Source organism: Choloepus didactylus, chromosome 21 (assembly GCF_015220235.1).
Source record: "Choloepus didactylus isolate mChoDid1 chromosome 21, mChoDid1.pri, whole genome shotgun sequence".
Taxonomy (NCBI): domain Eukaryota; kingdom Metazoa; phylum Chordata; class Mammalia; order Pilosa; family Megalonychidae; genus Choloepus; species Choloepus didactylus.
Genome location: NC_051327.1, coordinates 48583798 through 48610710, shown reverse-complemented (window position 1 = coordinate 48610710; position 26913 = coordinate 48583798). Strand labels below are relative to the sequence as shown.

Sequence of the window (26913 nt, the reverse complement as noted above, 5' to 3'; positions counted from 1 at the left end):
CCTTAACTAAGAATGACATCGTCAGGAGATCCTATTTATAATAGGTTCACACCTATTATGCCAGTTAAGAACATGGCTAAGTTCAGTCTACCACGATGGTGAAAAGGAAGTCTCCCTCTTTTAATGAAATGAGCGGTGACGTGTATTGAGCACTTATTACAAGCCAGCCACCACCGGAAGCTTTTTACTTCTCTCATTTCACGTGGTCCTTGTAACTAGCCTTGGAGGTAGGTTCTGCGATTGTCCCCATTTCACAGACAAGCACCTGAGGCACAGAGCAGGTGATTCACCCAGCTGTAAAGTGGCAGAAGTGACACTCCAGCCGGGTGGAGGGACTCACTGCCATGTCCTCACCCACGAAGCCGCACGTCTGATCCAGACGCCTGGGGTCAAAACTGGTGGCTGTTTAACTCCACAGGGGACACGTGGTTCTGGGTCATCTGTGACCAGGGGACCTCAAATAGCTCAAGGCATCCTGGTGCCATCCCAGGAGTTTGGGAGCTTGGGGTGTCCTGGGCATAATCCAGCGCCATCCCAGCCAGTCTTATGAGCAGATTGAACCCATGGGTCTGAGCCGGAGACCCTGAGTCACAGTCACTGTGACACTCCACCCACGTGCGCTGGGAAGCTGGAGGGATTGTTTCCTGCTGGGTCGGGCCCAGTGACCTGGTGGTGGGAAAGCTGGTCCATCCCTCTCTAGGTCTTAGGCCTGGGTCTTGAAGCCCTTTTCCCAGTAGCTCAGGGTAGAGGGAGGCAGGAGGAGGGAGTGGAGACTGGGCTGGAATTAACAACAGCTCCCACTTAGCAAGCATTTTCTCTGTGCTATGGAAATATTGTCTTGGTTAGATTCCCCTGAAAGCAGATTCTGAGATAAGCATTAAAAAACAAGTAATTTATTTGGAAGGTAATCCCAGGAAATATCCATAGGGAGTGGGACATGAGATGGAAAGGGAAGGAGCCCAAACTGGATTTGTTCTCAAGCAGGGCAACCCTTTTCAGGCAAGAGGAGCTCCAGTTTGCTGGGAAAGTCTGAGAGGCAGTATGGAGCACAGGTAGACCCCCCAACACACACACACCCCAGGGTCCTGGGTTGCAGCTACTCCTGGGGGACCGACCCTCAGCACTCTGGGTGCCAGTGGAGCCCTAAGGCAGAGCTGCAGGTGCTGGCAGGTGAAGGTGTAGCTGAGGGGACGTGGAGCAGGCAACACCAGGCTGTATCTGATTTAACCCCTGCAATGATACAAGACAAGATGTTTTAGGTAACAAGGTAGAAAAATTGTGGCTTAATGTGAAAGGGTCCACGTCTGCCCATGTAACCAAAGGTGGTGTGGCCTTCAGGCATAGCTGGCTCCAGGCAATTAAAATATGTTAGCAGCCTGTCTCTGTCTACCTCTTGGCTCAACTTTCTCCTTTGGGCCCTGCCTTCTTAGGCAGGCTCTTCCCCAGCGGTGGGGAGGCACCACCAACAGCTTCAGACTTCTAGACCACCAGCCCGTCAAAGAAACCAACTGCCTGGTACAGATCCTGGCCTGTCTACCTGTCAGCTCTGTGACCTTGGTCAGGCTGCTTATCCTCCCGGTACCTCCTTCTCCCCATTAGCCCAACAGGTACAAGAATAGCACCCACCTCCTATAAGGAGTTATCAGGACTAAAGGGATAGACAGATGCAAAGGGCTTAGAAGAGCACCTGGCTCCAAGCAGGTGCTCAGTCAGGGTCAGTGCTGTCCCCAAGGCCACCAGCAGAAGCCTTAGAGCTGCTCCTTGTGGCCTGGCCTGAGTCAGGATGGATCCATGAAGAACTTGGGTGCTCTCACCAGAGGTGGGAGAGTGGGTGACAGGCATCGAACTCCACTGTGGACCCCTGCCCCCACTTCACAGATGAAGAAATTGAGGCTCAGAACATGCAAATAACTTGCCTAGAGTAACAGCAACACTGACAGAACAGTGAAGCCAGGATTCACCCCCCGCCCCCCAGGCTTGCAGCCTCCAGAGCCCCTGCTCTGAGTTGCTCTGCCAGGCCGCCCCTCCTGGAGCCAACGCTGGAGTCCCCGCCTGGCTGTCAGGCACCTGGGAATAGGTCCTACCAGCACAGTGGTTTTGGAGGCTGTATTGACTGCAGCCTTTCAGTGCAGTACGTGGAGCTCTGGGTTGGGTAATCAAGGCAGCCGTCAGGTGGCAGCAGCAGTCAGGGGGCAGCAGCCATCAGGGGACAGCAGCAGACATCCTGAAGATGTGCCCCAGGCCATGGGCAGGGCCAGCAGGGGAGGCAGAACTCCGAGGCCCAGGCCTGGCTGGGGCTGCAGGTCAGGGCATGCTCCAGTCCAGCAAGCAGATGGGCTTCCGGGCAAGGCAGTGGGTCATCGTCTTCCCTGACCTCACCAGAACCTATGTATTGAGCACCTGCTATATGCCAGGCCCTGATGATCCAAAGAACAGGCAGGCATCGTCCCTGCTCTCGTGCTGTTTATATTTTAGTGGGCAGCAATAGACAAGTGGACAAACATGAAGGTTAGATAGTGACAACTCCCCCCAAGATAGCAGAACAGGGTGGTGACAGGATGATGAGGCAGGCTGCCTTGAGAAGGCCTCTCTGGGGAGGGGAGGCCTGAGCTGAGACCTGAATGGTGTCCACGACTAGCCCTTCACAGAGGGGAAAGCACGAGCAAAGGCCCTGAGGTGGGAAAGAGCTGATGGGTTGGCTCAAGAAGGCTAGAGGCTGATGCACAGGGAGTGAGGGGAGGGTGGCTGAGATGAGGTCACAGAGGCGGGCAGGGGCCAGAGTACATAATAAGGCCTGGAGAGGGACTTAGAGCAGGGGAGCCTCTGAGGCTTTGCAGCAGGGGCTGCCATGACTTGCTTGACCAGAACACAGGCCATTGCAGTCATCCAGGATGGAGAGGGTGGTGGCTTGGTCCCTGTGTGTTGCTGGTGGTTGGATTCTGGACAGTTCTGGAGGTAGAGCTAATTGAGCTTGCTGAGGAGTTGGTTTAAGGTCAAAGGGGAGGAAAATACGTTTAAGATTAGTTGTGACTTTTTGTCCTGAACAATCTAGAGAACCTGGGTGTTGGGGGCCCTGTAGTGATAGGGTGGGTCAGCTGGGACCTGGCACTGATGTGGGGCCCCACAGTGGTCACATGGTTGGGGTTGGTTCTGAGTCCATGTCGTTAGCAAAGGAGACTCACGGCAGTCTGGGTCCCCCGAGCTGGGGTCTGTGTCTGGACAAGCACCACAGTGCCAGGTCCGGCTTGAGCCAGGAGTGACTCAGGCACTGCAGACGGGGAATGGCCTGCATCCCACTTCAGTGCCCAAATCCATCAGGGGCAGAATTAAAACCCAAACAGTTCCTGGAGACTTCTGGCAAAACCCAGAACCTGAAAAGAGGCCTGCATGGGGCCCGAGGAAGGTCAAGGTGGGAAGGGGAAGCCACACTTCGACCCCAGTGCTGACAGCAGCATGTCAGTGCCTGATAGGGGTAAGGAGGTTTCACAGTTGTTAAATAGATAATAGAGAATGAGCTATAGGGGTGAATAGTAAGATAGAACATGTCAGATGATGTTGGAAAGATCTGGTGAATTTTGGATCTATCCGCTTTGGCCAGATGAGGTTTCCCTGAGAAGGTGGGAGGGAATGGAGAGAAGGGGCCCTGGGACAAGACAAGGCTCCAGGTCAGCTCGTGGAGCTCCAGCAGCAGGCGGAGAACATGGGTGGCAACCCCATGTGGCCTTGTGTCTTCTACACCTTCTGGCTCAAGTTGACAAGCCTCCAGTGTGTACTGCTGATGTCTTACCTCTATATGAAAATAGGAAAATGGCCTTTCAGAAAGTTCTTCCTAAATAAGTTGTTTTAAAAAAATGTGCTCCAGCTTTGAGTGGGAAGTGGGATGTGGTGGGTTAGTATAGGTTGGAGTGAAATAGTGATGCATCCCAGAGTGGTTTGGGCAGAGAGTGAAAGTGTGTTAGCGGGCCCCCCCCCCCCCCGGGGAGCTGGGGGAAGGTGCAGAGCTGTTGGACTTCCTCACCTGGATTGATGCTGATGTTGTCACAAACATTGAGGACTGGTGGTTTGATGTGCTGAGCCCTCTATCTTGGGACTTGCCCTTGTGGGGCTCGTTGCTGCAAGGGAGAGGCTAAACTTGCATATAATTGTGCCTGAGTCTCCCCCTGAGTGCCTCTTTGTTGCTTGGATGTGGCCCTCTCTCTCTCTAACTGGGCCACCTCAGCGGGCGATCTCACTGCCTTCCCCCCTGCGTGGGACCTGACTCCCAGGGGTGTAAATCTCCTGGCAACGCAGGTTATGACTCCTGGGGGTGAATCTGGACCCGCATCGTGGGACTGAGAGTATCTTCTTGACCAAGTAGGGGATGCAAGGTGAGGCGAAGTGGAGTTTTGGTGGCTGGGAGATTTCAGATGGGGTTGAGGGGTCGCTCTGGTGGGCGTTCTTGTGTGCTGTGTAGATGACTCCTCTTAGGTTTTGGTGTACTAGAGTGGCTAGACGTAAATATCTGAAACTATCAAACTCCAACCCAGTGGTCTGGACTCCTGGGTACGGTTGTATGGCAATGTAGATTGTGGGGGTGACAGTGTGATTGTGGAGACCTTGTGGATCATGCTCCCTTTGTCTAGTGTGTGGACAGATGGGTGGAGAAGTGGGGACCAAAACTAGGTGACGAATAAGGTGGGATGGGGGGATGATTTGGGTGTCCTTTTTACTTTTATTTTTATTCTTATTCTGATTCTTTCTGGTGTAAGCAGGAGGTTCAGGGATGGATTGGGGTGATGAATACATAGCTATGTGGTGGTACTGTGAGCAGATGATTGTGCAGCATGGATGACTGTATGATATGTGAATATATTTCAATAAACTGAATTTAATTTAAAAAAAAAATGTGCTCCAGGACAATGTGCCATTGCATGTGAAACCTTCCAGAGCCCCTAGAAGGTGAGAGCAGCATGGCAGCAGTCGTGCACCCTTCCCAGCCATCCTCCTGCCCTCATGAGGCTTCCCTCTTTCGTGTACATGCTGCCCTCACTGGTTTTAACATATCCAGGTCACACAATAGAAAGCTAAGCTTAAAAAGCACTCACCTAGCTCCTAGGGGCTGTGTTTAGCACCACATGTGCAATAATTGCATTTAATCATCCAAACAACCCAGTGCATAGGTCCTGCTACTATCAACATCATTGTACAGAAGAAAAAGAGGCAGAGAGAGGTGAAGGAACCTGTCCAAAGTCACACAGCCAGTGAGTGGTGGGGCCAGGATCTGAAAACCTGGGGTCCATAGTCTCTGCTCTTAACCGTTCCACACTGGCCCCTCATGTGCCAACTCAACTATGTACCCCCGTAGCCGAATCCCAAGCAGTAACATCCCTAAAAGTCACAGTTTGAGTCATATTATATTTTTTCTACTGCATGTTAAAATAAATATTGTAACTATTAATATTGTTAAAAGTTAATCCATGTATCAGCTAGCATCATCTTGCATACCTTCATGTACAGCACATTAAGCAGTAGAGCTTAATTTATTTATAATCTGCCTTTCTCCAAGAAAATTCTGACATTGTGTAACAAATTACGTATAGTATGTAGTGCAAGACTTTAAAATATGTGAGGAAATGAGGGTGAAGAGAAATGACGGGCAGGAAAAACAAGGTGAAGCCAGGGGGTAAACAAATGAATGCCTTCGTTGGTGTCCGGTTTGCTAATACTGCCATTATGCAACACTCCAGAAATGGATTGGCTTTTATGAAGGGGGTTTATTCGGTTACAAATTTACAGTCCAAAGGCCATGAAAATGTCCAAATTAAGGCATCAACAAGAGTATACCTTCATTGAAGAACAGCCAATGGCATCTGGAAAACCTCTGTTAGTTGGGAAGGCATGTGGCTGGCGTCTGGTGATTCTTTTCTGGGATTCTGGTTTCAAAACGGCTTTCTCCAAAATGTCTCTGGGCTTGTCTCTCTTAGCTTCTCCAGAGCAAACTCTGGGCTAGCATCTCAAAACATCAGCAAGCGTCTGGGTCTCCTGGCTTAGCTTATCCTGGCGCATTTTCATCTCTCCACTCTCTGTGTGAGCTCCCTCTAAAGGACTCTAGAAAACTAATCAAGACCTACTGTGAATGAGCGGGGTCAAATCTCCATGGAAACGTTCAATCAAGAAGTCACACCCTGATCAAAAATATTAATAAATCTGCACCCACAAGATTGCATTAAAGAATATGGCTTTTGGGGGAACATAATATATTCAAACCAGCACAGTTGGCCACCGCTGTGGCTTTGAGCTTCCTGGCTGCCAAGGCAAAGAAGCACACATTCAATTAAATGAATTAAAAGGCAAATTGCTAGCTGTTCCCGGTACTTGGTTCTTAGAGCAATTTCTCCCATGGGCTCTGTTAAAGAAAATACTGTTTGAGACTGTAGCATTCTCCTTTTGAATTGGATTTGGGCTCAGTCTTTATCTGTTAAATGTACTTGGCTTCCTGCATGAGCCAGATTTGAAGAAAGGCTAAGAGGAAAGTTGAAAACCATGGCATTATCACCATCCTCAAACTGAAATGGGTTTACAGTGGAGCCACATCTCACAGTTGGATTAGGCTCTAAAGGTAGCAAAAAGTGCAGGCAGCCAACACCACCCTTGGAAATCCCTCAAATTGCTGATTAAGTGCAGCATATATGGCTTTACAGAGACAACCCCATACAGTTATATCATCCCTCAGTGAGCCCGAGAGAATCATTTTCTCCTGCAGCGTGGGAACAATCGCCACTTCTTGGCCGAGCCCCAGATACAGTAGTGGGCTTCCTTTAGGAACTGGATTGTAGTGGAAATATAAGGTTTAATTAAAAAAAAAAAAAAAGCGATGGCATTGTGCTGAGGGAACTGAGATGTTCACACCACCAGAAGCACAAGAAAACCAAAACTTCCTGAGAGGACAGTGGAATCACAAACTGTCTCACCTTGCTCCATGAAAAGTCTCGAGGGTAGACTTGCCTTCATGCTTTACTTTATATTTTTTGAGGCTGTTTTGTGTGTATATGTGTGTGTGTGTGTGTGTGTACAAAATTCAACTTTTTATATCTTCCTGGTGAATTGAACCTTTGATCATTACGTCTCATCCGTCTTTCTCTCTGTTAATGCTTTTTGCCTTAAAGTCTGATACAGAGCTACACCAGCTTTCTTTTGCTTAGTATTTGTGTGTGTATACCTTTTCTCATCCTTTTACTTTCTTATTTTAAGGTTTGTCTCTTAAAGTAAGCAGCATGTAATTGGTTTTTATTTTTATCCTCTAACAATCTATGTGTTTTAATGGAAGCATTTAGTCCATTTATGTTTAATGTAATTGCTGATATATTTGAGTTTAAATCTACCATCCTCTTGTTTGCTTTTCATTTGTTCCGCCTGTTTTATGTTCCTCTCTCCTTTCTTGCCTTCTTTTGAATTGATTACTTTGTATTACTCCTTTGCTTTCCTCTCTGTTAGCTTGTTAGCTGTATGTTCTTTAATTATTCTTTTAGTCATTACCAAAGATTACAACATGCATTCTTGACTTATTCTTAATTAGCAAGTTTACCACTTTTCCTTCAGTGGAAAGACCATGCAACTCTGTAAGTCCATTTACTCTCCTCCCAATTTAAATGCTGTTATTGTGCATTTTCATTCTCTCTAGATTTTAAACCCCATTAGACATTATCTTATATAGTCAGTAGTCATTTGGATTTGTCCATATTGTTAACCTTTCTGTGCCCTTCACTCCTGGCTTATTTCCAGGTCCCCCTGACCCTCAGACTGTAACCCCTGAGTCCTTTGCAAGCCCTGCTCAGTTTCTCAGCCTTGCAGCAGCCCCTTTCAGAATCAGTAGCCCCTCAAGGGGAAGAGCCTCCCCAAATGTGTTTGTGTTTCTGGGTTTCCTTCTCCTCCCTGCTCTTGGCCCTGTAGTTCTCCAGGCCTTCACACAGATTTCTTTTCAAACAGAATTTTTCTAATATTTGGTCCAGGTTTTCTGGTTGTGCTCTGGGGAAGGACTGGTCTGAATTAACAAGACTGCCATTAGCAGAAGCTTAACCTAAAGAGCCTACGCTCTTTAAAGAGTTATTTCTCCCCTGCCCCTTTTTCTTTTGCCAAGCCCATAAAATTGAATTGGTGTCAATTAACTGTGCATCCGATGCCCCTCCACGATAGCTTAGTTCCCCTCCACTGCGGTATTGTCCCTGGTTCTAATGAAAGGGCCTCGCATCCTGTATTTCTCCAGTCTTTATCCATAAGCTGCCAAGAAACTCATGGAACCTCCTTACAGAGACCTGATGTCTACTTGAGGGTGTGGAACTTTAGTCTTTAATGCAGAAAGTTTACTGTCCAAGTTGTCAGAGCTCTCTAGGGAAGTGAAATGTCTGAGCCACTTTTCCCAGACAAGCTGCCAACCGTAGAAATAAAGTAACACCCCCCCAACGTGGCTGAATTAGGGGGACCTGACAGCCCTATAGTTAACATTTCTGTCAAGAAAAACCAGCAGAAAGAGCATTCGGCCAAAGTCCACAGTCTCAAAACATGTCAGTCAAAGTTCACTAAAAGCAAGTGACAGCAAACCAAACTGACTTAAGCAACAACAGAAAATGCATTGCTCCCGAAGTAGAAAAGCCCACATAATTAGCAAGTTTACTTTTCCTTCAGTGAAAGGACCATGCAACTCTGTAAGGTCTGGAGTTGGCCTCAGGCGTGGTGGAATCCAGGTACCCAGATACCGCCAGGAAGCTGTTTCTTCATCCCTGAGCTCTATGCCACTAGTCTGGTGGTTCTCAACCTTGAACATGCATCAGAATTACTTGCGAGGCCAACTGGAACACAGATGGTTCAACACAGGTTGCTGAACCCTACCCCCAGAATTTCAAATTCAGTAGGTCACGGGTGGAACCTACACATTTCAGTTCTAGCAAGTTCCCAGGTGTTCCCGATGTTACTGGTCTGCACCCACCCTTTGAGAAGCACAGGTCTGGATGTTCCCACACAGACCACAGACGCCTTGCTTGTGGCCCAGAGATGGCTCCCCGTGGCTTCAGGCTTCCCTCTACCTAGTTAGCAACGGCAGGGGAAAGAGGGTGCTCCTTTTCTAATAGGTCCAGCAAGAATCCCAGAACCAGCTCTTTCCTGAACCAATCTCTGTGCCAGGGAGAAGCAGTTCTCTCTTTGACCCAGGCTGGGCTAGGGATGGAGTCAGAGGACATCCAAACCATGTGGACTGAGACAAGTGGGGAAGGAATGGTTCCTTGAAGAAAACCTGGGTGCTGTGACCAGAAAAAAAAAAAAAAGAGAGAGAGAGAGAAAGAAAGAAAGGGAGTCACAGATGCTCGGAAGATAAAAGCAACTGCTGTCATTTCATATAAAAGTTAACCACACGCTGAGAGATTTCAGATGGAATTGAGAGGTCACTCTGGTGGACATTCTTATACACTATATAGATAATACCTCTTAGGTTTTAATGTATTGGAATAGCTAGAAGTAAATACCTGAAACTACCAAACTCCAACCCAGCAGTCTGGACTCCTGAAGACAATTATATAATAATGTAGATTACAAGGGGTGACAGTGTGATTGTGAAGACCTTGTGGATCACACCCCCTTTATCTAGTGTATGGATGGGTAGAAAAATGGGGATAAAAACTAAAGGACAAATGAGGTGGGATGGGGGGATGATTTGGGTGTTCTTTTTTCACTTTTATTGTGTTTTCTTGTTCTGGTTCTTTCTGATGTAAGGAAAATGTTCAGAGATCGATTGTGGTGATGAACGCATAACTATGTTATCATACTGTGGACAGTGGTTGTATACCATGGATGATTGTATGGTGTGTGAATGTATTTCAATAAAACTGAATTTAATTAAAAAAAAAAAATTAACCACACAAGACATTTTGCCTGGGTGTCCTGATGGCCTTCGTTGAAAATCACGTGCTTTCCTAGGCCCAGGGAGTGATAGCAGCGGGAAGGATGAATGTGAAGTCTTTCAGCACCTGCCATGGAGAGGCCCAAGAACAAGATTTAGAGCTGAGAACACAGGCTTTGGGTGACCAGGACAAGTCCATGTGATTAGTATCTATTGCTTCCTAACAAACCTCTTCAAAACTTAGTGGTTTAGGGCACTCTTACGGACAATTTAGACAACCCTTTTTAGGTTCTAAAGAATTGGGGTAGCTGGTGGTGGATACCTGAAACTATCAAACTACAACCCAGAACCCATGAATCTCGAAGACAGTTTTATAAAAATGTAGCTTATGAGGGTTGACAATGGGATTGGGAAAGCCATAAGGACCACACTCCACTTTGTCTAGTTTATGGATGGATGAGTAGAAAAATAGGGGAAGGAAACAAACAGACAAAGGTACCCAGTGTTCTTTTTTACTTCAATTGCTCTTTTTCACTCTAATTATTATTCTTGTTATTTTTGTGTGTGTGCTAATGAAGGTGTCAGGGATTGATTTAGGTGATGAATGTACAACTATGTAATGGTACTGTAAACAATCGAAAGTACGATTTGTTTTGTATGACTGCGTGGTATGTGAATATATCTCAATAAAATGAAGATTAAAAAAAAAAAAGATGGTAACTGTATAACCAAATAAACCCCCTTTATAAAAGCTAAAAAAAAAAAAAACAAAAAAAAAAACTGAGTGGTTTAAAACAACCCTTTTTATTATTTCTCAAGAGTCTGTGGATTGACCGGATGGTTCTGTGGGGAACTAGGGGTTGGCTGGGGCTCAATGGTCTAGAATGGCCTCACTCTCATGTCCGGCAGGCCGCTTGGCTAGGGGGCCTCAGCTGGGACGGCTCGTCTCTGCACCACATGGTCTCATTATCCAACAGGCCCACCTCACGGGGGTCTCAGGCAGCAAGCCAGACAAGCCCCAGTGAGTAAGTGCCATCTAAGACTCTGCTGGGTCATGAATGCTAATGTCCCGAGAGCCAAGGAAGTTTCCAGGCTAATCCCAGATCCAAAGGCTGGAGAAACAGACTCCACCACTTGATGGGAGGAGCTGCAACATCTTATTTTGGGCAAAGTGGCATTCATAGGAGTTGGAGGAATCTGTGGCCAGGTTTTGTTTTTTTATTTATTTAATTCACTTTTATTGAGATATAGTCACATACGATACAGTCATCCATGGTGTACAGTCAACTGTTCACAGTACCATCATATAGTTGTGCATTCATCACCCCAATCCATCTTTGAACATTTTCCTTATACCAGAAAGAATCAGAACAAGAATAAAAAATAAAAGTAAAAAGAACATCCAAATCTCCCCCCCATCCCACCCTATTTTTCATTTAGTTTTTGTCCCCATTTTTCTGCTCATCCATCCATACACTGGACAGAGGGAGTGTGATCCACAAGGTTTTCACAATCACACTGTCACCCCTCATAATCTACATTGCTATACAGTCGTCTTCAAGAGTCAAGGCTCCTGGGTTGCAATTTGATAACTTTCAGGTGTTTCCTTCTAGCTATTCCAAAACACTAAAGCCTAAAAAGGGCTATCTATATAGTGCATAAGAATGCCCACCAGAGTGACCTCTCGACTCCATTTGAAATCTCTCAGCCACTGAAACTTTATTTTGTTTCATTTCGCATCCCCCTTTTGGTGAAGATGTTCTCAATCCCACGATACCCAGTCCAGATTCATCCCGGGGAGTCATATCCTGCGTTGCCAGGGAGATTGACACCCCTGGGTGTCAGGTCCCATATACGGGGGAGGGCAGTGAGTTCACCTGCTGAGTTGGCTTAGCTAGAGAGAGAGGGTGTGGCTGGGTTGTTGCCATCTGTCCTGCCATGGGAAGCAGGTGGCCTGATGCTGCCGGGTAGCTTTGAAATGCAGGGAGACTGGAGTACTCGGGTGTAGGTCATTTGTCCCAGGACCCCGCCCCCAACCCGCCCCCCCCCCCCCCCCCAATCCAAGTGGATTTTAGAGGCAAATGTGTGCATGTCAAGACAAAGCAGGGCAAGTCAGCTGCTTTCCTGCACCTTTGCCATGCAGAATAGTGAACAGTTTCCAAGCAGACCAGGCAACTTAGGGAGCAGGGGACTAGAGCACTCACACCCCATCCAAAGTGGGAGCTGCCACCCAGGGCCAGCCAATGGATGCCACATGGAAAATGCTGTACTGTGTGATTCTTCAAGAGACACCAGGAATCCCAATTTGTGATGGATTTTCTTTTTTAAAAAGTTTGGCGTCTATTCCCAATTAAAAACCAAAATCAGTCACATATCTCCTGCGGACTGGCTTCAGGCTGCAGGCTGGTGGTTTAGAGTCTCTATGACAGACCTTTGTTGTTCTCAGAATTTAATACTTGCCATTTCAGTGGATCCCTGGGTGACCTCGAAGGCCCCCCGCATGCGATAAGGGGCAGTTTTGCTGAGATGCTGAATTTGAGCATTTCGAGTCACAGCTGGCAGGTCACCTGGCCTGAGTGCTGGCTGACAGCTCCAGGTCCTCTGGTCTCCTTTGTGACATGTGATGTATTCCTGGTAAATCTCCCGCATTGATATGTTTTTTGTAAGAAGAAAGCCTAGTGCTGGCGAAGTGAAGAGAAAGTGAAGTCATCGGAAGAGGGATGGTTCTCAATCAGGACAGAACAGTCTGGGATAAATTCAGATGTGGAATTTTGCTTTCACTGGTGGAACAAATTTACTGCATGAGTACAACCACCATTCGCTAGATCTATGGCGGGAATAAATCTCCCATCACGTGGTGCTCAGGCCAGTGCGAAAATGGCTCCCCCAAGTGAGGGATGAGGGCATCAAAAAGAGTTAAAAGGAGGTTACCTCACAAGGCATGAGGAAAGACACAATAAACACAAGCCAGTGATTAACGAGAACACAGGCACCTTGCATGGAATTTTTCTGGAAAGCCACAAATGGGAGAGTACTGGCGGTAGAACTGCCAAGAGGACCTTCACTTGGTGGAAAGAGCGATTTCATTTTGAAAAGCATCGTCTTAGCATAATGTGGCTCAAAGGGGTCCTGTTGCTAGAGGAGCTTTCCCTCCCAAATGAAAGACACTTGGTTTATGCACTCCAAGCTGGTCCCTGCTGGAAGACAATGCCTTCCAGAACATACTTTTCCAAGAAAAGGCTAGCCTGGGCTGCCCAAGGCCCAAGTCAGACCACCTCCTCTGCTGGGCCACATGGGGCTTTCTCCTTCCCTCGGGGCACTGTCCCCTCCGGGCCCAAGGCCACTGAGGCACAAGAGGAAGGGCCCCTTGCCACATATTGGACAGCCAGTGAAAAACCACACAGCTCTTTCTAGACTGATTTTTCTAGTGCCTTATGCAGGAGCTAGAGAAGAGCTCGTGGGTTATGCTGCCCAAGCCTTCCACCAACACTGGCGTTTGTACCCCAGATACAGGGTACTGGGGCCTTGGTTTTGCTTGACACATGATCTTAGTCCTTTGTTTATAGAGTCATGAAGGCTCTGAAGAGGATGGAATATTTCAGTTGAGCTTTACTGCAGATGATGGAGAAAACCATATGCTTCAGTGATATTCACAAATACTGAGATTTGCAAGCTTTGGGCTTGAAGTCATTTTCCATCCATTCATTTGGCAAAAATTATAGCGCCAAGTGCCAGAGCTATAACGGGCCTGCCCTCGTGAAAGAGCCTGAGGCCTGTAAGGCTTACCGTGGCCTCGAGGCACCACGAGAACAGAGCTGACCGCTCTTCCCCTCCCTCCCCCCGCCCCCTGGCAGCACCCCTGCCAGTCCTCAACATGCCAAGCTTGGCCCACCTTAGGATCTTGGCACCTGCTGCAGCCTAAAGCTGCCTTCCCATGGTTTTCACAGGCTTACTGCCTTCAAGTCTCTGCTCAGATGTCACTGTCACCTTCTCAGCCAAGTTTTCCCCGAAAGTGCTGTCTCAAATAGTCTCCCCTTCCCTTCTGTCACCTCCAGCCCTTTGCCCAGCTTTATTTTGCTTCCTAGCATGAGTCACCAGCTGACGGCATGTTATGTGTGCATCTGTCTGTTCAAGGTCTGTCTCTACTGTGTGACCATGAGGTCTGTGGTAGCCAGGACGTGTCTGTATCCCTGGTGCTCAGTCTGCAAACAAAGCTCAAGTCCTAGTGAAGGTCACGAGCCCATGGAATTCAATGACCTTGGCTTTGCCAGAAACACATTTCCACTTCAGTTGTCCTTGGGATGAGGATGTGTTTGTACTTCCAAGTTTTTTGGCTCCAGCTCTGGTGGGATTTAAAATCATGTCCTTCAGTTTCCGTTCACTTCTTTTTTCTGTCCTGCCAGCTGCTTCAGGGACCCGATCCCTTTCTGCGCTGAGCAAGGAAGACCCTGTAGGGTGTGCACCACTTCTTTTGCCCCCCCACATTTCCACAGCGATAAGGGTACCCGCCACCCACTTGTTAAATAGAGCGTCTGAAACGCCTTCAGCTCTCCTCGGCTCTGGCGGATGTTTGTTTCACCCTCTAATCCTCCAGCTGCAGAGCAGGCCAAGTAACTGATGAAGAAGACAAACAAGCAAGCATAAAGGCGAGAAGGTGGCCTTGGCTGGGGTGAGCAGAATCCCCGTGTCACATTTCCAGCAGCTTCTTGCTTTTCTGTCCCCAGAGAGGTGTTGGGGTTGGAGCTTTCCCAGAGGCAGAATGTCAAAGTCAAATAACCCGCTTGATATTTACTGCCCAGCGCAGCCAGTGTAGGCTCCAAGGATACTTTCGGGGGCTGTTGACTGTCTGGGTGAGCTGCTTAGAATAGTTTTGCTTGAATTAGAGCCACACTTGGTTTCCTAAAAGTTATGAACAAGTACTACTCAGGAGATTCCACATAAATGTCAGATTCTAGTTTTTCTTGGGAGGAAAATTGCATTGGGTCACACCAGAGCCACAGTCCCATGTGGCAGGTGTTGACTGGAGGTGGGCCACTACTTGTTGGGGCTCTGCCCTCACGTCTGCCTTTCTCACCTATTGAGCCTGCCTCTGGTCCCAAGGGGCATTTGCTTTTGCAGCCCCTCTACTTGGTGCCAGGTGGAAATTAGGTGCTCCCTTGTTTTATTAGCTTTTCCATGAAAACCATAGTTCCCATCAACCCAGCCCTGGCTTCACTGGGAGACCGCCTGGTGAGGCTGCTGTGTGTTTCCTGCCCTCTCCCGTGAATGCCCTTCTTGATTCAGATGTGACAGTCTAATGGGAAAATAGCTGGAGAGTCAAGTGCATCAACAGAAATCTTGAATAATCAACTGCTAATGGCTTGCTAAGGTCATGAGGCTGAAACGATGCAGTTTTTTGAACAAGCCTTGCATTGGGCCAAATATCTATAACTATATCTATATCTAATAACCTCCCTACCTCTGAGAGGTTCTCCCTGGGATCCCAGTTAGTTTGTTACTGGCCCACACTGAGGTCCACCTTTGCTACTTCTCTTTAGTGATACAGTCCAGTTTCTTAACTTATCCCTCCAGCCCACACCTCTCTCCTGAACTCTGGATAGGTGTGCATGCACCCACTCGACAGCTCTACTCAGATCCCCAAATCACAGCCCGAATCAGACTTGTCCTGCCCTGCCCATTCAAACCTGCTTCCCCCACCCAGCCTTCCAAGCTCAGCAGAAGGCAGCCCTGTCATCCACTTCCAAAGGCCAAACCCTCAGAGTTGTAGAGTCAGCCTCAGCTCCTCCCTTTCTCTCTCATCCACATCTAATGGTCCAGGAACTCCTGCCAGCTCTGCCTTCACTGTATTTCCAGAACCTGACCACCACCTGTGGCACCTCCTCCACGGCTGCCATCACCTCTTACCTGGACACCAGTGGTCGTTTCCTAACTGGCTCCTGCTTTCACCCTCACCCTTCGATCTGTTCTCATGGACAGACTGAAAGGCCTTCCCTCTCTAAATCCATCAGTGGCCGCCCATTGTACTCCGAGTCACGACCTTAGATGGCCTCCAAGGCCCCGCATGACCAGCTCCTCCTATCTCCCCTCCCCAGCCTCCTCTCAACCTGTACCCCCTGCTCGCTGCACCCCAGGCCATTGTGCTTCACTCGCTGGGAACACACCTCAGCCCTCCCACCTTAGCGCTGGTGCCTGGAACATGTTTCCCCCATACTCCCTGAGGCCCACCTGTCCACTCCCTGCCACACTCCTTGGTCCAGCTCTGCTTTTTGTATTTCTCCATAACATTTTCCACCACCTAACACTTTATACTATTTATTTATTACCTCTACAGCTTATTGTCTCTTTCCCCAAAGGTGGGGCCTTGGTCTGTCTTGTCACTGCCCCTTCTCCAGAGCCCAGAACAGACCCCACACACAGCGGCACTCAGTAGACCTTGGCTGGGGGATAACTCAGTAGGTAAATCCTTAAACATGCCAATAGCAGTTCTGGTTTCTTTATGGAGATCTTTTGTTTTTCAATATGGGAAAATCCAAAAACATAATAGAGTGGTGTTTACAGCAAACCCCACATTCATTTTATCAGTCAATAGTCCATTTGTGGCCAATTTCATTTTATCTACCCTTCCACCCACTCCCCAGATTACTACAAAGCAAATCCAAGTCATCTTATCATTTTTATCTCTAAATATTTGAGCATTCTTTTCCTTTTTAGGGCTGCATGGTACTCCATTGGTGGATGTACCACATTTATTCAACCGGTCTTATTAGGTGCATTTTGCATATCACTTTATACTTTACAAAAACAATTTTCAATTTATCAGAACTTGCCTTATCAACTGCCATTTTGCAACACTTTTGTTCTTGGAGTGAAATGTAATTACATTGCAATCCTTGTTACCTGTGCAACAACAGAACCAAACAAAATAAAGCAAACACACTCCAAAGTGCCCATCCATCTCTATAATGTTATGTATATTATTCCTTATAAGTGCTTTGTGAGAGGGTTGATAATTTTTATAATGTTTCATTTTGATAAAATTTCAAACTTACAGAAAAGTTGCAAGAATAATACAAAGATCTCACGTATATCCCCCTTCACCCAGATTCACCAATGGTTAACATTTTGCCCCATTTGCTTCTTCTCAGTCTCTCCAGTTCTATGTCTGTCTGTGTGTTTATATACGAACTGTATTATATATATATGAATGTATGTAACCATTTGAGGTTGTCATAATGTCATTCCCCTTTGTCCCCAACATTGCAATTGCCTAATGTATCTCCTAAGAACGAAGACATTCATTTTATATTAGCACAATATATTGATCAAATCCAGGATAGTTAGCATTAATACAATACTATTATCTAAGCCACAGACTGGATTCACATTTTCCCAGTCGTCACGACAGTGTTCTGTTTAGCCATTTTGTTTCCAGGCCAGGATCCAGCCTTGTATCCAGTGGCCTCGTCTGCCTAGTTGCCTTTATTCTGGACCAGTTCTCCAGTCTGTCATTGTCTTTCATGACCTTGACATTTTTGGAGAGTAACAGGCCGGTTGTTTTATAGAATGTTCTTCAGCTTGGGTCTAATGGGTTTTGAGCTGCACTCCGAGAACATGAGCTAAAGGAGCCTCGTCCTGTTTTCCGCCCCCAGGACCCGGAAGCCTGCGAGAGAGACCCCTGTCGGCCACCCGGAAACCCGTGCGCAAGGCCGAGGACCGAGAGGAGGACGCCTCGGCGGTGCTCAGAGCCATCCGCGTGGAGAACGAAGCCCTGCAGAGGGTGCTCCTGGAGAGAAAGGCCGAGCCCCCTGCCAGCCAGCTGCAGGTGCGTGCGCAGGAGGGGGAGTGAGGATGCCGGCTGCCCCCAGGGACCGGGAGGTGCTCTGAGGACCGGTGAAAACCGCACAGTGCAAGAAAAGAGAGAAGTCGCAGGCATCACTAACCTCAGACATATCTGCATTTCCACCACTCTGTGGCCCATCATCACTGACCTGCCAAACTTCCCAATTCTTCCACCTCCTTCCAGGTTTTTGTTTACTTCAGAAAGAGCTTGAGTTGGATGCTAATGTGCCTCCAGGCTTTGCTGATTTCCCTGCCAACAAAAAATGGACACCTCACACCCAGGTTGCAGCCTGGTGGGGCAGTGAAAGAATGGTGGGAGTGACTAACACGGAAAAATCTGGCTCCCTGGCTTCTCTGCAAAGACTTCATGTCCCAGGGCTGAGTGACGGGTCATAAGTGGCAAGTCCATGATATTTGAAGAGCAGAGGACATCTGCGTTGCCCAAGACCAGCCCTCACTCGCCTGTGGCCTCTCCCCTCACCCCCATTGCCTCTGCCAAGAGACCCCCAGCCCAGTCTGCCCCACCCCTAAGTGACCAGCACTCTCTGTAGAGCACCTCTAGGTAGAAGATTATTTGTAAGCCCACCCCCACCCCAGTAAAGAAAGCCTTATTCCGCAGTGGTGAAAAAAAAAAAAAGTCCTTCCACAGTCCTCACCACTCCCTATTGTCCTCCCCTTGGCCCGCTGCACCTGCTCATGTGTTCATGAAACCTCCCTGGCCCTGCTGGCATTTGACTTTGTGTTCCCTGCCTTTGACTTTGAACCACAAACAGGAGGATAAATGGTGGGGAGGGGTAGGTGCCCTTGGGGAGCCGGATGCCTTGGGCACACCTCAGCCACATCCTTTCTCAGAAGCACATTCCCTGACTCCCTTGTTGAAACCCTTCCTCTTGTCCCACTCGATGCAGACAGGAAGCCCAAAGCAGGCAAGACTGGCTTGGTCACCCCATTACATAGTGTGGCCACTGGCACCCAGAGAGGCCAAGTGGCTCCCCCAGGCTTGATTGTAGGGCTGCTCGTTAGGGTATGTCAAATGGCACCTGTTGTCTGCTTTCCTGGGGCACCTGTTGTCTGCTTTCCCCTGGCCCTATGACTATGAGGTTTTGAGATGGGCCCTACCCCCCACCCTCTGTGCCCTCTCCTCTCAGTGAAGGAGATGTGGTGGGCGGCCTTGTTCCAACTTCATGTTGCGTGATTATATCATTCCAGGCTGCAGAGGAACCACCAGCAAATCCATGGGCCAGTTTGCTGAAGGAAAAGGGAGAGACCCCGTCTCTCGAGGTTAGTGAAAGTCCGAGACAAACAACAAAGCCCCGTGTACCCAGCGCATGGCGAACTCTAGAGTCCTTTCCCTCACACAGACCCAGCAGCTCCTCTCTGTCCCCCTGGGAGGTGAACATCACCCTTGGTCTCGTGGAGCTCACAGGCAGCCAGCAAACGAAGCCATTAAAAGCAAGGTGGCTTTGGAGAGGAACAACAATAAAAGCGGCTAAAGGGAAAGAGTAGAGTGTGGGATGGTGGCTGCCTCAGCCAGGGTGGTCCGAGAAGGCTCCTTAGAAGGCGTCTCATTTGAGCTCAGATCTGCCTGTTGAGATGGAGCCATCCAGCAGCAGGGAACAGCATTCAGAGTAGAAGGAACAGCAAGGGCAAAATCTTTGGGGTAGGAATGAGCCCAGCTAGATCAAGGAGCAGAAGAAGCCTGGTGTGTGGAGGGGAAGGGGGGATGGCGGAGAGGGTCGCACCCCAAAGCACGAAGGGTTCTCCGGCTCATTCGATTATATCCTGGTCTTCTTGAAGTGTTACCAGCCAATATTTCTGACAGGCCTGAGCCACTGCCCGCTCCATGGTCCAGAATTTTCTACGACCCTCAGAGCTTCCGATGACTAAAAACATTTGCTAATAGAGAACAAAGCGTATTTCGAGTTTGTATGATAAATAGAACAGCAGGGGAAAAAAGGCTTGGAGGATTCAAACAGAAAAGGCCCAGTAACGTTACTGGAATTCTCCATGGACTCTGGTTACTTTGTAGCAAACAGACGAGTTTGGTGGAGAGAAATTCTTGATGAGAGAAATTCTTCAATCGCTCATTGAGGCCGATGGCTGCCTTGGACCTCCCAGATCATAAGAAACTATCTTTTTTGCAAAGGTCATTGGGGGGAACGCTAGATGTAATCAGCCACAGGCAGACACTGTCACTCTCTCATTCCTGTTTCCCACAATGGGACTGACAGTGTGTCTCTTTGACTGTGTCCCTGCTGTGTCTTGGGCCAGGAATGTTGCCTCGGACATCGGTTTAATAAGCGTTTCCATCCTCAGCTGCTTCCCGTCACCCCAGTGACCACCAGAGAGGAGCCACCCAGGGCAGCAGGGGGAGCCAGAGCTGTCAGCGAAGCCATTGACCAAATCGGCCTTTTGGGAAGCAGGTAGTCATCCAGGCTGATTGCACAAAACTGAAAGAAACAAACAAAAATAGCCTCAAACCCAGAAACATAGCCATAAGGATCTTAACTAAGCCTTTTCATTGTGTGTTCTGTGCTATTCCAGACTCATTTAAAGCCACCTCACCCCCTCCAACTCTAAAGCACAAAATTGCCTTGATTTCTGTCTTCCAGGAAAGTGGCTCTTGTCTTGTTCAGACCAGCCCCAACCTGTGTAAAACTTCACCCTTCCCAAAGGTTTCCACCAGGGCACCCCACACAGCAGAGGGCAGGGAACTTGCTCCCCAGCTGCCCAGGAATTGGGGTGAGAATCGCCCAAGCTAGTTCTTTGAAGTTTCTTTTTTCTGTTAAAAGTTTTTCCAAATGTAGCATTATGCTCCATTAGCATTTAGCATCCCTGACAGTTTTATTATCAAGATAAATGCTGCCCTGCAATCTTCAGGTAAAACGTTGAGGCTTGAGAAAGATGGGCCAGCTCGAGCCTGCGGTTTGAAGCCCACCTTGGCACGTGGCCACATTCCCAGGGCCACTGTGCAGAGCTGTGCACACTGTGGACTGCGCCAAGGCCTGGCCGAGGGGCATGGGGGGCTGAGAGGCAGCTCACGCTGCTCCCTAAGCTGAGGCCCTGGCCCAGGATGGCATCAGCCTAGAAAGGGAACAGGGGCTTTTTCTCTGCCTGAAAGAGGACTCTACTAGCAAAGCCCAAACTATGCCCCCTCCAGGTCTGGGTCCACCCAGAGGCGGTTCCTTATTCTGATTTGCTCAGAAACTCTGAATAGGTGAAAGGCAGTGCTACCCATTCCTCCAGGAGCCTGCAGGCCCCAGATGGGAAACCGTGATGCTATACATCATAGCCGTAAAGAGGAACTTAGAAGTTTCCCTGAATGTGAAAGGGCTGGACCACGAGGATATTTGATACCTGAGATAGTTTCATTTACAGGATGCACACACTCAACCAAATGCTTCTTCCTTCATCAAGATCCTTTGTGAATCAGGGTGCTGGGGATACATGGCCTTAAACAGCACATGTGGAGTCTGTTTGCACATTCTACTGGGGTGGAATGCCAATGTCCACAGAAACAAAAAGAACAGATATCCAAAACAGGGTTGGCACACTTTTTCTGTAAAGTGCCAGACAGTAAATACTTGAGGCTTTGCACTTTTGTTGTTTCATTGTGTAACGACCCTTTAAAAACATGTAACCATTCTTAGCTGGCAGGCCACCCAAAAATGGGCCATGGGACGGATTTGACCTTTGGGCCGTCGGTTGCTGACCCCTGCTCCAGACTCTGGCAGCTTATCAGTGGCTTAAGGGGGTCAGCTGGTAGTCTCCCGACAGCGGCGTTTCTCCCACTTGGCTCCAATTTAATCACTAATTGTACAGTTATTTATAAAGGGGGAAGGAACGGCTCAAGTGCCCCTTTGAACCATCTGTAGGATATGCACTTTCTTACTTCTCTTTGAGGTGGAAAAGTAAGTGTAGTACCCTTGATGGAAAAATTCTCTTTTGCATATCATTTGTTACTAAATCGCATTTCAGACAGCAGCAGAAGCTTCTGAAAGTTCTTCAGGCCATCGAAAGTGACCCCGCCCATCTCCACCAGGTTGTTTCACCAATGGAGGAGCAAACTCAAGACCCAGAGGTGAGTGCCTCAATTCTGGGGGTCTCCAAATGTGTTCGTTGTCTCACCTGAGACTGAGGTGGGAAGGGGCCCTCGACGCAGTGGCTTCTGTTCAAGTGGGAATTACCCCGGGCACTGGGAAGCTTGGCATCTTTCTGCCCAAGCCTCCATCTGTCCACCTCCCGAGCACAGAGACACACTTTTGGAGCAGTAGAAGCAGAGAAAGAAAGCTGTGGAGCCATAGTTTCATGAGAGGGAAGCCTGGCCACATAAGAGGAAATATAAATAGCACATGGGCCCCTAGGAAAATGCCCAGCATTGCAAGTGATCAAGAAATGCAAATTAGAGCAATCGTAATGTCCCATTTGATATCCGAGTTAACAAATTATTTCTAATGAGAATGTCTGATACTAGCAAGGTTACAGTAAAGCCATCGTCATCATCCACTGCTGGCAGTGGTATAAATTGGCGGAACTCTCTTGAAAAACTGAATGGCCAGACTAGGCAAAAGCCTTAGAAATGCAAAGGTCTTCCAACCCAGTAGTCCCACTTCCTTATCCTAAAGGAATAACTCGACAGAAATAAAAAGCTGAAGGCACAAAGATGTGTGTTACAAGAATTACTGAAAGTTGAGAAAAAAATTGAAAGAAAAAAACAACCTGGAAATAATCTAAATGTCTCATAACAACAGAATTAATCAGGAAAGTAAGATGTAGGAGCACAGTATAAGGCAGTAGAATAAAAGCATGGAAATTACCATGATAGAGATTATGCAGATAGAAAATGTTAGGAATATAAAGTTAATGGCAAAAGGTGATGATAATCTTCCTAGAGTCCAGTATAGTTGCAAGGACTTCAAGAGGTATGGCCGTGTGCACTGACCGAGCTGGGGCACAGCTACACAAGGGGCGGGAAGGTAGTGGGCGAGCTTTTTCCTTTTTGTGTTTAAAGGACTGTGTCCTGCCACACCCTTCTGTGCCTTCCTTTACCAGAGCCAGTCTTAGAATTATTTGCTTTGGCCATCTTATGATTGGCCAATGGGGAACTCGTGAAGTCCTCCCCAAACCATCTGCAAAAACCACACGATTGCAGCAGGAGCCCTAGACCTGGATGAGAGGTCTGGCTGTGAATCTGGTGCCTTCATTTAGAGGCCTTGTGACTTTAGACAGCCCCAAAGCTCTCTGGTCCTTGGAGCCTATGATGTGAAATAGGGTCAAGAGCACACACCTCAGATGAAATGAGAAAGGGCCATGAGGCTGTGTGGACTGGCGTGTGACGGAGAGATATTGGTCAATATCCATTGAAAGTTCACCATATAGAAAAATCAAAGCTTTGTTCCCCCTGCATGGAATAGTTGCTTTCTTAGCTGTGAAGATTTGAAGTAGTGATGCTTCAGCCACATTAACAAGAGCCTGAATCAGTTAGGACTCTTTATGCTACAGGAGACGGAAAATCCAGTGTAAGCTGACTTACACAAAGGAAGAGAAGATGCAAATTCTTGTAACCAAAAGAGGCGGGTTGAGCTGATCCAGCAGATCAATCCGCACCTTCCCATTCTGTCGCCACAGTGTCAGCTGCATCCTTGAACTCCACTCCCCCCTTCCCCACCCAGAGCCCGGTCCCAGCTCTGCTCTCTCCCTTGCAATCAGTAATAGCTGGAGTAGTTCCAGCCTCACCCCCTCACCCCTCCTACCCCAGCATCAGGGGAAAAGGGATGGTCCTCCCCATGCAGATCTGAGATGGCACGCGCACATTGGCCCACAGGCCATCACAGAGCCACTTCTCCATTGCCCGGAGGACGACCATGGATTGGCTTGGATCAGTCAGACTCTTCCTCGGGGGGGGGGGTCAACCCCCCATACCTCATGGCTGAGAAGAGAGGGGCAACTTCCCCAAAGGGCGATCAGGCGGTCCCTACAAGGGAGGGGGCGACAAATGCCAGGGACCAGGGAGCTTCCCAACCCGATCCCCAAGAGGGGTCCTAAATCAAGCAACATGGAAAGCAGAAGTCACTGTTGTGACACTGACAAGTTGGGGCATTTCTCTAGTAGATAGACCCATCAGTTTCTTCATTTAGGAACTCAGCCACAGGAATCTGCACGTTTTAGATTGCACAGGGCATGATGTCCCACAGCCCTTCCATGAGGCAGTTTGCTCCCCCTCCAGCCTGCCAACAGTGCTGCTTCCTCACACCTTCCAGATCCTTCCTTAACTTCCCCCTCCCCCTGCATGAGGTCTCACGTCCTGGGCAGCAGAAGGCTTGGCCAGGGCCCCACAGGGCAGCAGTAGAGGAGGAAGCTGTGGGTTCTGCAAGCCGCGCTGATCAAAGCAGCCCTGTGTTCCTCCCGGGAGCTACGAGCTGACCTCCCACCGTCCCTGTCCCTGTCCACATTGCCTGGCAATCAAGGCTCGTTCAACTGCACGTAGAGTGCGATAGCACATCTCGCTGGCTATTAATTAAAAAAATAAGTAGGGAACAGTTGCCCTTCATTTGCTCAGCTCTCTGCTCACAGAACCATTGCAGATTAGCAGCACTAATTAACAGAGGGCACATGCACGCAGGGAATGCACCATTTTATGAGTGGCTGATCCGTGGCGGCCAGCGCTGCCACCCAGAGCCCAAAGGGGCCTCTGGAAGCCATTCCTCAGTGGTGCCCCTTGCCAATGGCATTCTGCAGACAGTCAGACCAGACCCCCTCCCAGGGAGGAGGCAGGCGTTAGAGTCAACAAAGAGGAGAGGCAGGAGGAAGTGGATCCTTAGAGGGTGCACACAGGGGCCAGGACTTGTGATGGGACCTTCGAGGGACTGTCATCTGCTTGTTCATCCAGGAGCAGGCCGAGATGGAATGTGACTTGTCCAGGATTCAGCCGAAGCCATGAGACGCCTCCAGACGTGAACACTGGGTGGCAAGGCAGAGAAAGTGCATGCTTAGGCAGAACCTGATGCTTCTTAAACATTTGATTTATTTGCAACCCCTTATGGAATACTTACTAAGTACCAGGGGGCCCAGTAACTAGGATTTAAGTGCTTTTCAAAAAGGGACTCATTTAATCTTCATAATAACCATATGTAGTGGATTCTATTATCAGCCTCATTTCACAGACGGGGAAACCGAGGCACTGAGCAGTTAAATAATTTCTTTAAGCTCACCATCTGGCTGTGATCAGTGATGGAGGTGAATTCAAACCTGCCATGTTTTCATTGTTCGACCTTATTTTTCTCTGCTTTAAGGATAACTTGAGAACAAAAGTAGAAGAGATCAAAGATGCCATCTATGTGACCGTGGAGATCCTATCCAACTGGGGCAGCGCATTGTGGGTGGGTCTCACCGAAATCGAGTTCTTCGACCTGAACGACGCAAAGCTTTATGTGTCACCTCACGATGTGGACGTCCGGAACGCGGACACTCCTGGGGACCTGAGCTGCCTTGTCAATAGGAACTTGGCCGTAAGTGGAGGGGAGACCGGCTCGATTCCCATGTTTTGATGCATTGCTTTGCCCACCCGAAGCCCGTGATAAGGGTGTGGGTCCAGGGAGGGGGAAGAGCAAAGAAATCTACCACAGTCTTCCCACTGGGCAGAGCGGGGCAGGAGCCTGAGGAAAAGGTGCCAGAGAAGACTCCAGACTGTCTCTCCCTGAACCTCTTTCCCAGATGCCTGCCCTGTGGAGTGTGGGGTGATGGGGAAAGGAGAAGCCAGTTCATCCCCTCAGACCCATTGCAGGTGACCACAGTCATTGCCAAACACGGGCCCTCAGGGATCACTGAGTCCAGTGCCCTCTCTTTGTACATGAAGAAATAAAGGCTGGGAGATGGGGTCTGGCTTGGTCAGGATCACCAAGCTGGGAAATAGTGGAGCCCAGAACCCAGGCCCCAACCCTCAGGGTCCAGCTCATCTGGGAACAAGGTGCCTGGCGTGGATTGAGCACCCAACCAACCAGTGCTGGACAATTCTCTCCTTTAAATAGCTAATGGGTTGGGGTTTTTTGTTTTGCAAAGACATTGGCATTTCCCCTTCCAGCCACTTGCAAATTGGACACAAGAGACAATGAGCTAAATTGAAACAGACTGGCCAGTGGTGTAATCTTTACTATGATGAATGTTCCTTGGCATCCTTCGTAATTACCTCTGGGAAGGGTCTCAAAAACTGGGAATGGAGGTGGCCTCTGGGGCAGGAAAATGGTTGGGCAGAGGACAGACTTTTCATTGGGTGCTTTCTTGCATCTTTAAGATTTCCTGCCATGTACAGGTATCATCTAGTCCCAAACACAAATCATTACTTTTTAAAGCAGTATTGGAAATGATAACCGCTGCCATTTGTTTAGTCCTTGCCTTGTACCAGGCACTGTGCAAAGTGCAGATAATTTATTCTTGACAGTGTACTGGCTTGAGAAGCAAAAAGATGTGGGTTCAAAAGGTTATCCCTTAAAGCTTCCTGACTGCAAGCAACTTCCCTAATCTCTAGTGCATTTTCTTCATTTGTAAAATGCAAATAACAATATCCCTTACCTTGATGCAATGTTGTAAGGATTAAATGCAAATATTATGGGCTTTGTGACTTGCCTGGCTCTTCTTGGGGGCCCCAAAACATCAGCCATTATTATCATCTTTGTTTTTATTACTAGCTGTATTATTATTCCCATTATAAAGAACAGGAAACAAGCAAGGTAGGCTTTGAAATCTCCAGTTCCAGAGACCCAGGTTTTGGTCTTGGCTCCGTGGCCCTGGACAACGTACCTGCCTTCTCTGAGAGTCGGTCTTTGTGCCTCTTGTAAAATGGGAAGGGGTGGATGGAGGAGGTGGGTCCATCATGGTTTGTGGGATGCCAGCAACTGAGGCTGCATCTGACTCACTTTAGCAGTTTTCTGAAAGTGAAAACTGCTGAAAGTGCTCACTGTGACCTAGGCTAGAAGAGGACAGGTCCATGGTCTTGCCTGAGTTCCAGGTAGCACCCTGGGATGCACAAGCACCAAGGGTTTGGTGTTTGGGGGAGGCTGTTGGAGAGTTGGGTGGCTGATTGCTCTGCCTCCTGTCACTTTGCTCCAGATACCCCAGTCCCAGGAGAGGAAGGTTGGTGGGCCCACCTTCTGGCTGGAAGGTCAGGATACCTGCAGGCCAGTTCCACCAAGAAAGCCCCAGCAGGGCAG

General features: G+C 48.4%; 1 protein-coding gene across 1 annotated transcript in view; it reads left to right on the top strand.

Annotated features, from left to right (window-relative positions):
* Positions 1 to 26913, top strand: part of LOC119517380 (katanin interacting protein) — a 185456-nt gene that overhangs the window by 94266 nt on the left and 64277 nt on the right. The window contains 5 exon segments of the mRNA XM_037813957.1: positions 17518 to 17690; positions 18917 to 18988; positions 20024 to 20130; positions 21686 to 21788; positions 25000 to 25215. Of these exon segments, the coding sequence (XP_037669885.1) occupies positions 17518 to 17690; positions 18917 to 18988; positions 20024 to 20130; positions 21686 to 21788; positions 25000 to 25215 (671 nt within the window).